This window comes from Condylura cristata, unplaced genomic scaffold (assembly GCF_000260355.1).
Source record: "Condylura cristata isolate star-nosed mole 26May11 unplaced genomic scaffold, ConCri1.0 scaffold00006, whole genome shotgun sequence".
NCBI lineage: Eukaryota > Metazoa > Chordata > Mammalia > Eulipotyphla > Talpidae > Condylura > Condylura cristata.
The window spans coordinates 50,234,110-50,247,970 of NW_004567107.1; the positions used below are offsets into that span (position 1 = coordinate 50,234,110).

At 38.4% G+C, this 13,861-nt stretch overlaps 1 protein-coding gene across 1 annotated transcript in view; it reads right to left on the reverse strand.

Annotated features, from left to right (window-relative positions):
- Window positions 1-13,861, reverse strand: part of FREM1 (FRAS1 related extracellular matrix 1) — a 150,189-nt gene that overhangs the window by 19,661 nt on the left and 116,667 nt on the right. Inside the window, exons 28-29 of the mRNA XM_004677672.1 lie at window positions 3,066-3,195; window positions 208-280 (exon numbers count right to left, since the gene is read on the reverse strand). Coding sequence (XP_004677729.1) covers window positions 208-280; window positions 3,066-3,195 — 203 coding nt within the window. The remainder of the gene's footprint in view (window positions 1-207; window positions 281-3,065; window positions 3,196-13,861) is intronic.

Here is a 13,861-nt window from a genome sequence, read left to right on the forward strand (position 1 = left end):
ACTCAGCTGGCAGCTTCCTGGTATGCATTCAGCTTAAGTAGACAAAAGGTTCCATGTCATTCCACGTATGTTCTTCCTGGCAAGGTGGATGGTGGGGTGGCCCAAAACTCCAGACTAGAGCATATGGTGCTTTCTATGGAGGACCAGAGGATTATTAACCTTCAGATTTTCTTGCAAAAACATGAATAAACTGTAAACAGTACATACCTGGGTCAAACTGAACCAGTTTAGATGGAGTTAAGGTAAAATCTTTTCCAACTGCAGCTGACACTTGGTTGACCTTAAAATGGAAGAATATATTTAAAAAAACAAAAATGAATATTCTATAATAAAGAAACACCTAGTCTACACTAGAAGAAACTAAATCTAGTCATATTAGACAAAACTCCTGCTCTTAAGTCTGATTTTAACATAAAGTATTTTTTAAAGTATAATAAACCACTTTAGGTCCAGCCTACATAGATCTCCCTTAAAGCTGACTTTTTTCCTAGACAAATACTAATGGAAATAAAGGTTGTTTTCTTTTTTATTTTTTGCTTCCTCTTTATTAATCATTTGCTTATTTCATTATTTTCTCTCTATCCCAACGGGCTTTAAAATAATTCCACAGGAAAATAAAGGAAAGCAGCAAAAGCAGACACCTTTGACAATCCATGTCAGATCTAGCAACTAGTTTTGTGGTACCACATGAACAAAAAACAAATCAGCTTCTTTTTCCTGTCAAAGAAAGCCAGCCCTCTACATAGACAAGAATGGGCTCTGGGAATGACAAAGCTGGTGAACACAAGGCAGCCTACACTCAGGGCCCCCAGCACTGAAGGTTTGGGAAGTTTCATCAAGTCACACAGGAAAAAAAAAGTTGCACTGCTTGAAAGAGACTATTGACTAATCTGCTCCCTACCTCCAGGGCTAAAAATCAAAGGTAATTTAAGGTCTCTGAAGTCATGACCTAAACTCCCCCACAGGAAGCTAATGTTATGTTTTAAGAGATGTGTCCTGGGCCCTCATTGGTGGTGCAAGGAGTTAAAGCACAACACTATGAAGCTATCCACAGCACTATGAAGCTATCCACAGCTACTGCAGCACGAGTTCAATCCCCAGTCAGGGAGGTGACCCTCATGGCACAGCAGACCTCTCCTGTCCTTCCCGCTGCTCCCCTCAGCAGTTTATTTCCGTCATTCTGCCTGTTCTGCTCCCCACTCTGTCTCTGGTGAATCCTCTTACTCCTTCCCCTCATCTCTGGCCTGCACCCCAGCTGTTGTATGCATAAATAAATAAAACCTTAAAAAAAAAAAAAGAATATGTGTCCTTGGCTGGTTTGAAAGAGGTCATCAAAGGAGAAGCCTGCGTAAGCACAGTGGCAGCTAATGCTTTGATACTTCTTTTAGACATTTAAGATAATCAGAAAAGCAGGTCAATGTATTTCTTCACTTTTCCAAAATGTACAATTAAAAAACATGAAAGTCCCTATTTCTATGTCCTCAGACATCTTTCCATTTCAAATCAAAGGCCCTCACATCTGCTAATGGGTCTGTGGTGAGAGCATTTTCCTGAAGAGGAGGATCAGCTCCTAAGCTTCCATTTGCTCTTTGTCTACAATGCCAAGGTTCCTCCTGAACAACCTTTCATTGTGAAAAGGCAGCCCATTGTACACCTGTAGCCACCATATGCTGGAGGTTACATTTCCCTGCATGGTTCTTGCACGTGCAATTACCTAGTATTTACCACCACTGAGTTGACAGAATCCTGCGTGGGGAAAGGAGTGGTCTGAGGCAAGGTGATTGGTAAAATCAGTCAGGTGAAAGGACATGATTCAAACCGGGTCAGTAACACCCGGTGGTAGTGCTTTCTTCTCCCTGCTCCCAGTCAAGTAGCCAAACAGTCTGGCATAAAGCAGCAGGCTGTGCTCTCGGGAGAGTGTCCCTGAAGGACTCGGGGCGTTTGCTGAGGGGCTGCACACTCAGCTGGCAGCTTCCTGGTATGCATTCAGCTTAAGTAGACAAAAGGTTCCATGTCATTCCACGTATGTTCTTCCTGGCAAGGTGGATGGTGGCGTGGCCCAAAACTCCAGACTAGAGCATATGGTGCTTTCTATGGAGGACCAGAGGATTATTAGAAAACCATCCAGGCAAAGTCTTTCTTTTTGCATAAACAATCTGCTGGAAAATTATAATGCATAAACTGCCTGGTGTTTTAATAACAGTGCAGCACCAACTAAACTGAGAAAAAAGCCTATGCCCACTGGAAATATAGATACCAAATTGGAATATGGTAGAATTAAATTTAGAAGGTTCTGAGGTGAGCTGAATTTTTTCCTTATAATTGAGGCAACTGAGATACCATATCCCCAAGAGGCTAAGACCAGCATCCTTTCAATAAGTCGAAGAGAGGAAGCTTCAAGGTTTATTTTCCATCACTAGTATGGACAGGCTTTTCACATTCTCTTTCTCCTGAAGTACTATTGTTACAGTGACTTCTAAAACATCCTGCCATTCTAGAAATTATAGGTGGTGTTCTGGAGTCTATAGAAAGGATATCTATTGCCTAATTCTGTAGTGACTACTGATAATGTCTCATGTTTCAGGGTGCCTGGACTGAGCAATGTTCCCTTAGTTCTGTGTAACTCAGGTAACTCTTTAAATTAGGTTTGTCTCCTTTCCTGATTTACCTCATCCCCTAGGACCACAGGAAGTAATATGCTGCATATTAAGAGAAATCTATCTGGGAACTAAAATTTGGGTACCCCACAGAGTGATTTGCACTTTTCTATCCAAAGATGAGTTTGGCCCAAGTTTACGTGGTTGAATCTATCTCCTTTTAAGATGAAATGTCAAACTTAATGACCAGATTTTAACACTAAACATAAGTTTAAAATCATATCTAAGAGCTAATGAATATAGGTGAAGCATGTAGGGACAAGATTTTTTACTTAGTATGTTCAGAATAGTATGACACCGCTAATTTTGAAAACTTCTTGGCTACTCTGAACTTTATAAAGAAATCATTAAAGGCAACAATAAGTAACCTAAGTTTTAGCTTGACAATTGACAATTTAGAGTTGTTACCTTTACACTCACAAAAGCTGAGTCAATGGAATATCCTTTTCTGGTAATTTCCAAAGGCAATAAGCCTGCATTTTCACAAACCTCATATTCAGTCTGCGACCATTCAATGTGAGACCACTTCAATTCCAAACTGTGCGTGAAAGGAAAAAGAAAAAAAAGAGAAGAAATGTATAGTACATGCTGGGTAGGAGGCTTACATCTTATTTCACTGGCTCAACCCAGTGCTAAAAACTCCCCATACATGTATAGTACATTTTAGTTCACAAAGAACTTCGAACATGTATCTTGATGCTTACAACAATGCTGTGAGGTAGACAAGAGAAGCACTAGAATTCCATTTTATAAATACAGAGACTAAGTTTTAAAATCCCTCAAGGGTTCTAAGGTTATTAATGATAGACAAGACTCAAACTGGAGTGTTCTGAAGGAATCATTAAGTTAACAGTGATAATCACTTTTGGGGAGGGCATTGACAGTCAAAATCCACTGACTTATCTTTTCCCTCCTCATCTGCGCCACAAGAACCGGTGTAATCACACTTCTCTGAAGTCGAGCTCAGTTTAGTGACAAGTTACTTTCAGGATCTGACTAGGTCTTAAAGTGGACATGTTTGCATACCACTCTTTTGTATATATTAAGTGGTTTTGCTGATATGTAGCTTGGATGCAGCTATACAACTGAATCAATCTGACAGAGAGTGGTCTTTTCTCTTCACTCCTCAAACCACGCCCCCCCCATTTTTCCCCCCACCCCCACTCCCCACACACACATTTAGTGAGCTGAACATTTGGGCAAACTGTCTTCTTTAATCCTTGGGTTGAAAGGAACTTCTATTCCTCTTTTTTTCTCAGAAAAGAAAACCAAGCCTAGGGGTTAAGTAATAGTACAAAGGCAAAATACAAACAAAAGTAGGACAAAGAACAGAGTTAAAATCCCCAGCATTGGGCCCTCCCTGGTGGCACAGCATGTTAAAGCACAACACTAAGAAGCTAAAACCAGCATGAGTTTGAACCCTGCCCCAGAGGTGACCCACACGGCGTGGCAGACCTCTCCTGACCCGCCTGCTGCTCCCCTCAGCAATGTAGTTGCTCAGTCTGCCTGTTCTGCTCCCCACTCTGTCTCTGTAGAATCCTCTCACCACACCTGCATCTCTGGCCTGTACCCCAGTACTATATGCATAAATAAATAAATCTGATACCAGATCTACTCTTCCTTTACTATTCTTCTTCCCAATGAAGTTCCTCATGGTTCTTATCTGAGTTACAGCAGAAGAATATCTTGAAACACTTCCCTATTGCAGGTGAGAAACTGGACTTTTCTCCCCACACAGACTTGCCCCTCTTGCCCTCATTACCTTCAAGTCCATAAACACAAGTGACTTTCACTATGATCACTTGGGACATTTCCATTGCTTTTGTTTTATTCATTTCCCTTTTATTCTAAAAGTAGAAAACCTTCAGTGGCTCCCTGACCTACTTTTCAAGCTTCCAATCATACCCAGTTTCTTTCCTGTAGATTTGTCAGATTTTTTTTTTTTTTAAACAATTAGAAGCGTTAAATGCCACCGAGTGAGGCACAGAGGTCACAAATTTCACAAGACTCTCCAGGCTTTCCTGGGATCATTTGTATTTGGGAACAGTTTTATTTTCTACTGACCTCCTTATGCCCTCGTGGCAATCATGTGTCACAGTCACATCCTATGATTAAGTTCACAAGCAAAATCAACTCAATAGCACCGGCTTCTCCCGCAAGGACCTAGGTCAGTGGGGCAGGGTAGTGTGGGAACCTGCAAAGGTTCATGAGTCTATATGAACAGAGTGTTTGTTCAATTAATAGATTCAATCAATCATTGTTACTAGCATTCTGGGCTTAATGAATATTCTGCTTTATTTTATATATATACAGAACCCTTATTAAAAAATAGAGACTGTCATGGGCCTTTGACATAACTGAAGTTCAGCAGAAAGCATATCAGTAAATAATTGTGCTTAAAGAATTAGAAGAAAACAAGCAACAAAGATACTAAAATGCCGGAAGTAACTTGGTGTAAATAATCCCTAAAGGGCCCAGGTAAGTGAGAAGAAAAAAGTATCAGAATGAGGTTTTGGGGGAGATGACAGAAAGATGAAATGGGGAAAAAGAACAGTGAGAACAAGTGAAATATGTTACTATGGATGGATTTCAGTTAAGCCTTGGGAAATTTCAAAGGAGTTTCAACATCTAATCTTTGGAGAACCCATTCATTACCAAGGAAAAATGTGACATATAAAAATTCATCAGTGTCACCCCACAGATCAAGGTGACCTGAAGGACTAAAGCTAAATGCATTTTGAATTGCTGACCTAGATCCATAAGGGATGCTCCTTAGCTTCAAAGCACAAAAGATTTGATACTTGGGAAAGTGTGAGCCTTACCCGGGTGCACCATTAAAATGCTGCACAATGCTTAGAGGGCAAGGCTGTTATTACATAGCGTGTTGACATTTTTTAAAAATGTTTATTTATGCATACAAAACTGGGGTACAGGCTAGAGGCACAGGGGCAGTGAGAGACTTCACCAGAGACAGAGTGGGGAGCAGAACAGGCCAGCTGAGGAAGTACACTGGTGAGGGAAGCAGCAGGCAGGTCAGGAAAGGTCTGCCACACCATGTGGATCGCCTCGGGGAGAGGGAATGAACTCCCACTAAAGCGGCTGTTGCCAGCTTGCAGGGCTGTGTCCTAACCCGTTGCACCACCAGGGAGGGCCGCTTACTTTATTTTCTTAAAACTCACTGCAAATAATAAAATCTATTGAAAAGCCATGCATTTTAAGCCAAACTATCTATCTTCCAGAAATTTACTTTAATCACAAAGCACTAGCACACCTATAGAATACATGCAACATATGTTTGTATATGACTTTTTGATTTGTGTAGTACTGTTATTTGAGATTTTCTATGCTGAGACTCTGGTTGGGAAGCAAAATAACAAATGTAGACAGTCACTTGGGAAGTGTCTCCACAAGAAGCCACATAGTCATATCTGGGATCTTGTAGAAAGCCAGCTGCAGAAACCCAGTAGAGAGGTTTGGAAAGCACTGGATGGATAGGTGTCATGTACACAAGAGTTGGCTCAAATCTTCACATTCTAATGATCCCTCCCTTCTAATACCATTGAATGAAGCTCATACTAAGGTCAAAAGTGAAGTTTATGGACATACTTTACGTGAAACCCATGTGGCAATCATTTCAAGTCATTTAATAGGAGGTGAGGAGTCCTTAAGCTCTGAGTCAGTATTTCTTAACCTCTACATGGCATTTTGGTCAGATAATACTTCATTGTGGGAAGTTAACCTGGGCATTGTAAAATGTTTAGCAACACCTTACAACCCTAGCCAATACCTGCTAGTTCAGTAGTATCATTCTTCTCCAGTGATGATGATCAAAACTGTTTCTGATATTTGCAAACTTTCCCAGTGAGAAAATCATCCCCAATTAATATAGACTTTTCTAAGTGATTTCTGAGATACTAATCACAATAGAAAAATTGATTTAATAGAAAACAATATGCTGTTATCTAACCACCATTGTGAATGCAAGACATAGGTTGAAGTAGGGGAAATTTTTCTGGGTTTGAAGTCATGAGGCTTTTGTTCTTTCTGCTAATTATAAACTAACTCAGGTACAAGAAAAGTTGGTTAAACACCCAATTTGAAATTGTGATCCATCCCCAAATGTCCATTGTGACCCCCATATCCTGACCAACTTTTCATTTTCCTAATCATGTATTACACATAACATGCTTTATCTAGATTCTGTGTTTGTTACAAGTGAACTAGGGGACTTTGGTTCACTGATATATTCCCATGTCCCAGTAGATTGATGGAAGAGAACACAGTAAGTGCTCAAAAAATATTTGTTATACAGTTTAATGAATCTTGTTTACCTGTTTCCCCATGTAACTTGACCACTCTATTTTCTACTCTGGTCCTATTAGCCTCATATTTCACATACTGAAAAAATACTAAGCTAGATGATCTTCATATGTTCTTTCTAGAACCGATTCTGGATTCTTTGATTATGCCTGAACTTTATTATAGTCAAGAAAGATCACAGTGATAAAAGAGCATTCTATCACGCAGCATATAAGTATGTCTATATAAAACATTATTTTACATGGTGTGGGCATCATTCTCAATACTTGGTATATCTAGAGACATCTTTGTCAGATGTCAGAAGGTGACACTGACTTTTAATAAGTAGAGCTGGGGATGTTGTTAAATAATCTTCTAGGCACAGAGCACCCAACCAACTCCTCCAACTCACCACATAACAAAGAATTATCTGAACCAATATGTCAACTGTTTTGAGGCAGAATCAAAGATTATAACTTCTGACATTTTATTTTATAGCTTCTCATAATTCATTTATATGAAGGAAATATGCATAAAAGAAATGGGGCTAAAACTCCAGCTTAGGATTTGAAACATTACCCAGGTCAACATGAGTCTATGAAAAAAGTAGTTAGCTGTTCTATGCCTCAGTTTCCTCATTCCCAAGTATAATAATGATGTTCCTGTAATTCAAAGTAGTTAATGAACCTTAATAAATACTCATTAAGTATATTGAGTTTCTCACTGAAATATTTATAGAAGCTACAATTGTGATTAGATTTGTCTGATAACTAGATCTTCATTTATAATCAAATACCATGACTTAAGAAAACTGAAATATTAAAAAATTCTTTTCTAAGTATTTAAGACATCAATTCAAAGATGATGTTATTAAGTTCGATAATCTAATGTTAGAACACCTGTGTTTTCATTTTTGTCTTCGTCTCATAATAATGGAGAAACAGTTTAGCCAGGAGACAGCGTAGTGAGTACCCAAAACAAGTGCTCGGGAGTGAGACATATTTCGCAACAACTTACTAGAGTGTGATTTGGGTCAGTTAATCTCTGTGAGACTCAGTTTTCATTATCTTTAAAGGGACAATTAAATGCACATCAAATGATGAAAATGAAAATTAGTTAATATGTATAAAGCACCTGTACGCAGTGGGTGCTTAATAAGTGCTATTTCCCTTCCCTTCCTCTGTGCTTTCCTAGACCTAGACTGGAAACAAATACTTTAACTTCTGAGATGCAGGTAATGGATAAGCTTTCCCCAGTCAATCATTTCAACCTCTTCCCCTACAAGGTGTTTCATAAGAGGAGCTAAAACATCGCAAAATTCACCTGTTAAAATTTCCTTTTCTTTTTAATTTCTTTCACTCCTTCTCTTTTATGGCCATGCATGGATAATAGAACAGCTAGAATGAGGGCAGCCAGATGGAGAAGAGGCAGAGCTGGAATCATGCTGCAGCTGGGGTTAGGAGAACAACTTCTCTGAAATTCACTTTTTTCTCCAGTGGATACGAGAAAGAGATCAACATAGAAGACATAGTAGCAAACTGCCTTGGTCAGAAGTTGACTACATTCTGTGGTCTACAGAGATGTTTCTGATGAACAATGTGGGTTCTGCGCAGCTTAGCTCGGGAGTTCTAATCATCTTGAGGTTGGAGCTGAACCAAAGAAAGGCATCAGCTTGTGAACATGTCAAGGCATGGGCAAAGAAAGTGAGGTGCACTTTAAGGTCAGAAGGTCGGGGATCACTTTAAGCTCTGTCACTCATCTATTTAGAGACTTCAGACCAATTACTTAAGTGCTTTGAGCCTGATTTCCTTCTTGCCCTCAGAGGATTGTGCTTTGCAGATTAAATCACAAAGCACCTAGCGCAGTGCCTGAAACTTAGCCAAATCTAAGGCTTCATGCAAATTTCACTGGATTTCATGGTTATGGTTTATATTCATGTAAAACTGTCACTCAAATGTATTCCCCGAAAATTTTGTTCAATGAGGTATTGGGAGGGAGGTGTTTCTATAGTCAAATCAAGTTGAGATGCATTGTTGTCTATAGCCCTCTCTCAGAGATTCTCTGTTCATTCAAGCATCTCCATGGCTTTAGGATATGATATAGCTATACAGCAGCCAAGTTAACCATCTAGCAATAACTTGATTAGTGTTGCCTAAACCAGCATTCCCTAACACCTCTTATAATGGAATGTCAGTTGACCCATTTCATGAAAATGCTGCAATAGTAAAAACTCACTATCAAGATTCTGGAACATTCTCACTAAACATAATTGCTTCTTGTTTTTTTAAAAGACCCCCTTTTGGCCCTCCCTGGTGTCACAGTGGGTTAAGCACAGCACTGAAAGGCTGAGTTTGATCCCTGCCCATCCCAGAGGTGATCCACATGGTACAGCAAACCTCTCCTAACCTGCCTGCTGCTCTCCTCAGCAGTGTGTTTTGTCCATCTGCCTGTTCTGCTCCCCACTCTGTCTCTGGTGATTCCTCTCACCACACCTGTGCCTCTGGCCTGAACCCCAGTACTGTATCCATAAATAAATAAATCTTAAAAAAAAATCCCCTTTCTACTCCGGTTGCACACACTAGTCTCTTTAGCTTTATTGCAGCTTTTCACCACTTTATATATGCAAACTATTAACCTATTAATCCTATTTAAGCAAAACAAGAACACAAAGTTCCACAGCATTTAGCTTATTCATTAATAAACAGTTTGATTATTTACAATGTGAATCATTCTAGAATCAATTCATAATTAGAGCTGGGGCTTATCTGGCCACCAAATGTGTCTCGGATACTACTTTAACCAGTCATTTATTTTATCCACATAGATGAACGACAAGAGAGATCACCCATAAGGTATATTTGTTAAGGTCTCTAAGTATACCTTAACAAATATGCTGTTGCATGTTTTTAATCTCATTTGTTTCTCTACACAAAATATGGTGCTGTAAAGACATTCACTTTACAGATGAGATAGCAACAGTAAGAATGCTCATTTAGATCAAAGTCAGTGCCAAAGCTCAACCCTTGTCTTTTGGCTCTAAGGTCAGTAGAGCATTGTCTGTTTTCCATACCATATTCTCAGGTGCTAAACAAATTCACACTGATCAATATTCATACCTGTAATTTACATTAAAAAAAACTAAAACGTGGGCCCTCCCTGGTGGCACAATGGGTTAGGATGCAGCACTGAAAGCTAGCGCAGCAGCTTCAGTACAAGTTCGAGCCTCCATCCCAGAAGTGACCCACATGGCTTGGCAGACCTCTCTTGCCCACCGGCTGCTCCCCTCAGGAGTGTACTTAGTTGGTCTGGCTGTTCTGTACCCCACTCTGTCTCTGGTGAAGCCTCTCAGTTCTGTATGCATAAAGAAAAAAAAAAACTAAAACTTAAGGTCCCTGAGTAATATGTATTACTCTTTTTTTTTTGCTGCCTGTGTGACTAATGTCTAGCTAAAAGAAAGGGGAGAGGGGAGCTAAGTGGGCTGCCCTTTATCCATTCAGAAGTTTAACATACTTGCTAAGGGCAACAGTTTCATTCGTTTGTGCAGTTAGCAAACTATGGATTCTAGAGCCAGACTTTCAAGGTCCGTATCTAGCTCTTTCAGTAGTATCTGCATGAGCTTGGAAAAGTCGCTTCCTGTCTCTGTATAACCAGTGAAACAAAAAGGTACAAAATATGCCTACCAAGAACTACCGCCAAAATAATTATGATTTTATTCTAATATACACTAAGTTGCCTTTTTTTTTTTTTTTTAGAGTAGGCAGGACTCGTAGATTACTCATAATATTTGATTGGTGTAGTTGTCCCCAATCTCACTCATAAGTAAATGTTTTTGGGAAAAAAAAATGAACATTTTCCCAGTGAATTTCTTCCCAAAATTCAGCAAAAACCAAGTTACAAGTATTATAAATCTTGGGTCTTTGCAATATAATTGCCTCAGTGAAGATTAGAAATTCTTGTGTGATTCTTCCATGAATATGTGGATTATTTAAAAATGTAAATCATCTTTATATGTTAATTTACATGGAAACCTAAAAATTCCATTGATAAACTACTCAAAACAATCAACCAGTTTAGTAAGGTAGTAGGATATAAAATCAACACACAAAAATCAGAGGCCTTCCTATACACAACCAACCAGAAGAAGCAGAAATTTAAAAAACTAAAAAAAAAAAAACAAAAAAACACCTTTACTATTAAAACAAAAAGAATCACATACCTGGGAGTCAACCTTATAAAAGAGGTAAAAGACCTATACAAAGAAAATTACAAGACACTGTTAAAAGAAATACAAGAAGACACCATGAAATGGAAAGACATCCTCTCCTCATGGATCGGGAGAATTAACATCATCAGAATGGCCATCCTGCCAAAAGCGATATACAGATTTAGCACTATCCCAATAAAAGTCTCAATGACATTCTTCAAAGAAATAGAACAAATATTGATAAGATTCATATGGAACCACAAAAGACCTCAAGAGCCAAAACTTTCATGACTAAAAAGAAAGAGAACAGAAGCATCACAATCCCAAACTTCAAGCTATACTACAAAGCCATAATAATCTAACCTGCATGGTACTGGAACAAGAACAGACACATAGACCAGTGGATTTGAATAGAAAACCCAGCTATAAACCCACAGGTTTATGGACAGCTTATTTTTGACAAAGGGGCAAAGAAGATACAATGGAACAAAGTTTGTTCAACAAATGGTGCTGGGAAAACTGGGAAGCTACACGCAAAAAAATGAAACTAGATCACTACCTCGCACCATACACAAAAATCAACTCAATATATAGATGGGACTACATCAAGTTAAAGAGCTTCTGTACAACAAAAGAGACAGTACAAAAAACAAAGATATCCCACTAATTGGGAAAAAATTTTCTCACACAAAACTAGAGATAAAGGATTGATCACAAAGATATACAAAGAATTGATGAAACTCAACAAAAATAAACAACTCCATCAAAAAATGGGCAGAAGAGCTAAAAAGACACTTTTCTCTAAAGAGGAAATGCAAATGGCCAAGAAGCATATGAAAAAATGTTCAACATCACTTGTAATAAAGGAGATACAACATAAAACCACAATGAGATACCACCTCACACCAGTGAGAATGGCACATCTTAAAATAATTAGCAACAACAAATGTTGGAGAGGATATGGAGAAAAAGGAACTCTCCTACACTGCTGGTGGGAATGCAAACTAGTACAACTACTATGGAAAATTGTTTGGAGGTTTCTCAAACTATTGGAGCTTCTATATGACCCAGCAATCCCATTTCTAGATACCTACCAAAAAGACACAAAACACTGATTCAAAAAGACACCTGCACTCCCTGTTTAATTGCTGCTTTATTTACAATTGGAAAGACATGGAATCAATCCAAATGCCCAAAAGTAGATGACTGTATTTAAAAGATGTAGTATATATACACAATGGAATATTATTCAGCAACCAAAAAAAATAAATAAATAAACATGTTGCCTTTTGCAGCAACATGGATGGAGCTGGAGAAGATCATGCTTAGTGAGATAAGCCAGAAAGAAAAGGAAAAATACCAGATGGTTTCACTCATAGCAGGAGTATTAAGGACCAGGTGAGAAAATAATAATAATAATAATAAGCAAATATATACCAGAGACATTTTACGGGGGTGGAATGGGATCAAAAATGGTGGGAGGAGAGAAGTGCACTGGGCTATAGTGATGGCACACCGGTGATTTGGTGATGGGAAGCTCACGGGGATTACCACTGAGATGGAAAATGGTACAAAATGATGTAAAAATAAACTATTATATTATTAAACAATATATAAATCATTTTAAAAAGCAATCCTTGGTAACAATAAAGGGGGGAGGGGAGAGGGAGGTGGGCCTGTGCATGACATAACTGCTCTAGTAACATTCTGAGCAGAAAAATTCTTCTGTTCATACTTGGAGAACCAACAGCAGCATTAGGTCAATGACAAGTCTGACCACTGTTCTTACCTTTTCTCACTGAACTATTAAAAAGTAAATGAAATCAATGTATTAATTGTATTTGGAGCTGCACTCTTTTCTTTATATTTTCTTGAGATTTGGAAGACATTTGTCAGCAACTGCAAGCAGTTAATACATTTTATACAAATATTGCAAATTTTGAGGAAGCATTTCTCTTAGGCAGGAGCAGTTTAATTAGTGGTTATCCACTTTAGTTTTATAACCTCATGACTACGTTTTAATGTCGGGGGAAGCTCTTCCTTGCTCACATCTATTTCGTAACTTATAATGTGCATGGCATATGGTAGCCACATAGTAAAAATCTGTGGAAGCTCGGCACTGCTTCTGTTTCTCAGGCTAATAGAGGAAGAACACTGGGAATAGAGTTGCTGAGATGTCTTTTTCTAACAATGACTATAGAGACATCTGCTGGCAATTGCTGGCATTACACTTCTGGACTGAAAAAGGAAAAAAAAAGTAGAGGTGATTTCTGTTTTCTTCCTTATGGGGTGTAGAATATGGTGAATATCAAAACTAGGATAAATCAACAAATTTGTTTGCAGTTGAATAAAAGGCATTAGATTAAAAACACACACATACACAAAGAACTATGGCTAGCCTTTCTGTGATCCTCTGATACTAAATTATTCAAGACTTACATTTAAAAAAAGGTAGAATAGGGAACCAGTAAGTGAAATTACTATGTCTGCTACTAATCTTAATTTTGAGGATATTTTAAGCTCATCAATCTGAGAGTCATCCAATATACAATGTTTTCATGACACTCAATACGTCTCCAAGTCTATTTTCCTCTTTCCTTTTCCCCATCTTATCTGTGATAGGTTCATTGACTTATAAAGGCAGCTGCAAGTAATAATTTTTTGAGGTTTTTTTTTTTTTTGTGATCCAAGGAGATGTTTG